General features: G+C 37.5%; 1 protein-coding gene across 1 annotated transcript; it reads left to right on the plus strand.

The window, feature by feature from the left end:
- Positions 1-464: 464 nt before the first annotated feature.
- LOC149151490 (uncharacterized protein At1g01500-like) lies at positions 465-2,268 on the plus strand. The gene is made up of 2 exons (XM_089439055.1): positions 465-789; positions 941-2,268. Exon 2 carries the CDS (start codon positions 1,237-1,239, stop codon positions 2,107-2,109), a length of 873 nt encoding a protein of 290 aa, XP_089295181.1. The 5' UTR covers positions 465-789; positions 941-1,236; the 3' UTR covers positions 2,110-2,268.
- The last annotated feature ends 2,559 nt before the right edge of the window (positions 2,269-4,827 follow it).

Genomic DNA, 4,827 nt, shown 5'->3' on the forward strand with positions numbered 1-4,827 from the left:
ATTATTACAATTTAACAATCCTAATCCTATGAAACCTTCAGAGGAAATTACTAATAAAATAATATTAGAAAATTAAAGCCAGCCGCTATTTATGCACTACCCTCGAATCACTTACCTACATTCAAAACAGATTGATGTGTACTATAGCGATTTACCTGTCCACCGTTGCAGGTTCTTACCACTTTGACACAGCCGCCATCATTGACCTTATTCCATCGCTGGAAGCTGCAAAGAAACATAAAAGAAAAGACGCTGGAATACCGCGTGCGGCCGGTGGTATTGTGCGACTGAGGTATTTAAACAAATTCATTGAATTTAGCGTAGTTGCGTCATCGGAATATGTGTAGTGGATACCACATATTCCATTGCTGGCAACACACAGAACTTTGCCTGGTTTTGAAAAGCTGTTTAATTTATGATCTGTGGTCTGCCGCTGATTAGGATATCACTCGGAAAAAATAAATTCAATGTGTCTGCACATTGCATTAGTTTATAGTAATTTATTCGTTTAATTTATAGATTTGGCATCTTGTTGCAAATTGGTAAGGAGTAGCAGATTTTGACGGGATATATTGCAATAATTTAATTTTCGTCATTTAAAAGTTGGAAAGATTTCGGAAAGTTTTCTAGGGTGAACTCTAGCATATTATTTTTTAGGGTATCAGACAGTGTCTGCCAGATCTTCCGCTGTAACTACCTGGTATTTGCTTCGTTTCTTGTATTTTTCCACGGGCGGGATGGACTAGCGTCTGGTTTCTTGGGGAAAAAGATACTGGCCAGTGGCCATATGTAAATACATTATCTGCTTCCTGTCTGGTCTACATCTATTAAAGCAGGGATTATTTGTGCACTCTTATATAAATGCGTCTTCTGAATACGGAGTGATATCGCCGATTCACGTCTGAGGAGCTTGCTCATATTGTCTTTGGTGTATCTGCAGAGGAAAATAACAGCACAGCGGAGAAATCTTCAGGGACATTGAAGACTTCGGAGGCTTGAGAGTCTCATAATTTCTCCACAGATCTAGCGTTATAAAGTTCGCAGGAATTTCTACTTAAAATATCAATTTCAGGGCTGTGAGATTATTTGCCTGGAGCACAAGAGATCTGTTGATTCAACGCTTTGGACTATTTTGAGGTCAGAGATTATTTCTGGTTGACATTTTTCAGGTTTGAGTTCGAAACTTGTCGGGTCAATTTAAAGGTCAGAAAAGCTGTGAGAGAATTGTATGTCAAAATGTGCCACATAACCTCCCGGCCCTTCCCAGACGGTCCAATCCGCGCCAAGAGGGGGAAACAATGGCTCGACATGAAAGTATTCTGCATGAAATTGAATGCTTCTGGATTTAGCAAAACCGTACAGATTCCTGAATCTTTAACCCTGCATTTCTTACCGCGCAGCAATGCTGTGGCCTTGGAGATCAACGAGCGCCGATTCCATCCGTCTTCTAGCGCATTTCTCACGCTCCAGCGGAACCGAGTCGAAGAAAAATCAGAAGGCGAAATCATATACGTCGGCACAGACACCATTCGGACGAGTGACAACCTCTGTTTTGAAGTGTACTTGAGGGACGAGCCTCTTATCTTTGGAACACTGGAGAAAAAACAGGAATTTGGCGAAGATCTCATGCCTGAAACGACATGGACCGTGGAGTGCAGCAGCCGGCTGGAGTATTCGTCAAAATTGTCCTGGGACGCCATGTCCATCCCGACTGTAGACGTATACATCTCGGGTCGGATCTCTGGCTCCCCGATAATTTTAACTCACACTCTGCAACTCCTTCCCAGAAGGAAACGCGTCCACCATTGCACTTTGGAGGTTATTCCGGAGGGAAACGAGACTGAAGAAAGTTGCTCTGATTTCAGTGATACAGATCCTGAATCTGATGATTCTGAAAGCAGTTTCGTTGAGTCGAACAGTGGCTGTGACTGTGACTTTGATTGGGAGTCCAGGATGGAAGAACAGGAGCAGCTGGATGATTCTTGGATCGACTCCGGATTAAGGTTTGGTATTGGGATTGGTCTTGGGATGTGTCTTGGGGTGGGATTGCTAGTGAGGACTTACCAAGGAACTTCCAGGAATCTCAGGAAGCAAATTCTATGTAGATAAATTTTGCACAGTTTTGAGAGAAGCAGGACGCCATGAACTGGCCTCTATGAATTTGAGTTTTGCCATATGATATCCTGGATATTGTATATAAAATTGATATGAGCATCTGATCTTGTATGTAAAATTGATATGAGTTTCTTTTAATCTCATTCTTCATAATTTTTTTAAGACTATTTCCTAAGACTGTTTCTAAGTTTCGATCTTGGTATCCAGTGTGTTGATATATGCATGCAACGAAGAACCAACTCTTTGAAAGGTTAGATACAGTGTAGGGCTTCTGTCTTAAACCTGGCCGTGAACCGTGTAGATTAAAATCTTAAACATGGCCATGACTGTTGTACTATCATTATGTTTATTAAGCTTGATGGCTTCAGTAAAAGAATCCGTCCATCAGGTAGAGGGGTAAAGGACAGGATCTGCTAGTTCAGTAAATGAGAATTTGTGATTTTTTTATACATCACACAGTAGTTAAATTCTGTTTAAGGAAACAAGGGATTTGGGGTTAAAACGAAGCCGACCAAACTGGGATTTTAGGTAGAAAAAAAAGACAACCAGACAAAAACCCAAACAGGTCATATTCCACTGTATATGTACCCTTCTTTGCACCAACATTTCCATCTATATGGTGACTTATTTTGCATCTAAAGGGTGACTTCTTGTCTGTGCCCCCAAATTTGTATTTCATCTTTTACGCTCTTTCACTTGTTATCTTTACACGAATCCACAGAAGCATTTTTCGTGCTGCTTCTGCAACAATTTGGTAAAGAATTGCAACAAGAAATAAATTCCTTCCATATGTCAATGCTAAAAATTTCGTCAAGGATTCATGAATGTCCCATGCATATTGTGGCCCTCTATACTCCCGTCTAATCTCATTGGACACTGTTACTTGACCCTGTCACATCTTCTAGAAAAGGCTATAAGTATCATTTTTTTAATCAATTTTTTTATTGATCATATAATAAGTAACATTTTTTTATTGATCATATAATCTGTTTAGTAAGACTCAATTTTTTTGGTTGCAACGTATCAAAATAGATAATGTGATCATAACATTTACAAAGGGTTCTTACTTCTTACATATGAAAAGAGTAATCAATAAAATGGTTGAGTTTTTAGTTTTATTTAAAAATTAATTAAAATATTTATGCTAACTTTGTAGGGTGAGAAGAGAAAAGTTTGGGATGGGAAAGTTTTAGGAGGTTTTTTTGTCTAGAGTTTATATTTCCATTAATGCATAGGGAAATATATGTCACTTGTTGGATTTTGTAGGGTAGCACATAGTGGAGCTTATAGTTCTATTAATTCACAGGGAAATATATGTCACTTGTTGGATTTTGTAGAGTGGCATACACTGCCCAATGAATTAATGGAGCTATAGTTCTAGAAATATTGATAGCCAAACTAAATAAGACCTGGTTTGACTTGTAGATGAAATAATAGGTACAAGAGAAACCCTGGAATCTAAGGGGACCCAGATTTAATATGTGAGTGCAATGGGTACGGGATCCATATTTAAATATGTGAGTAAGATAAGACGAATTGAGCTAGGAAGAGAAATAAATTTAAAATGTGATTTATCTATGAGGTGTAGATCAGTTTGTGTTGGGTTTAGTTCTCTCCAAGTCTTAGGTTCAAACTTTATGAGGACGGGTTGAGAATGAAAAGCACTTTAGGCACTGTATGAAACTATAATATTTCATCCACTTGAATTTAGAAAATCGAATTCTAATAATATAAAAACATTAAGGCCAATAGATATTTCCGTTTTCCATCTTCGAAACCGCTTACTACCGCTCAAATACAGCCATTTACCTGTCCACGTCTGCAAGTTTAATTTAAGGGTGGGTTTTCTCCTATCCCTTTCACACCTACTCCATCCTCGTCGATCATCATTCCACCATTGGAATCTGCAGGAGGAGGAAACGACACGCTGGAATGCCGCAGATGGATAATGCCATCAAAACATATTTTACTTTTATATGTGCATTCAAATAGAAATCCATGGTCCCTTCACTAATTATCCGAACCATGAGCACAACTATATTCTTAGCAAAATCATAAAGTGGTTAGCAAAATCATATTGATTAATATCGTATATATGTGGAATACAGTCTTGTATGGGAAGGAATTTTCGAAGTAATTTTCAGTAGATCATAGTAGGTAGTGAGGAGATTTGACATTGAACTTAATTATTAAATTTTTTTGAAACTTTAGTTATTAAAAGTCTATTACATAGATACATCACACTCCAAAATCTAAAGAAAATGAAAGAAAATATTACTTAGTTTCATAAATTAACAATCAACATAATTTCTTTAGGTAGATTTAGTTATTGAAGTACCCCTACACAAATACATTTCACTCAATATCGAGATAAAATGAAGAAAAACATTCAACCCACTCTAATAATTTTCATACATTTTTCACAAGGATCAAAGGTCACCGTTTGTAGCTTTGAGTGTCATTATATTACCTCAATTGAAACCAAGGCTCCTTCCATATTTCTTTGTATAGGTAATTTTGACCTAGATTTCCACTCCGTTCCCTAATTATTGATTCTTAAGTGCCCTACACTTTGGGATGGATAACATCAGCATTAGTCCATAAGTAGTTGTTGGATATTATATGTTACTCTTCAATTAATTTGTTTGGTCCATTTTTAGGAAAGTTAACTCATTCAAACTCATAAACAAGAAGTCAAGACATAAGTTACTA

This window comes from Pinus tabuliformis, chromosome 9 (genome assembly GCF_031772625.1).
Source record: "Pinus tabuliformis cultivar Carrire ecotype Pingquan chromosome 9, CPIR1, whole genome shotgun sequence".
NCBI lineage: Eukaryota > Viridiplantae > Streptophyta > Pinopsida > Pinales > Pinaceae > Pinus > Pinus tabuliformis.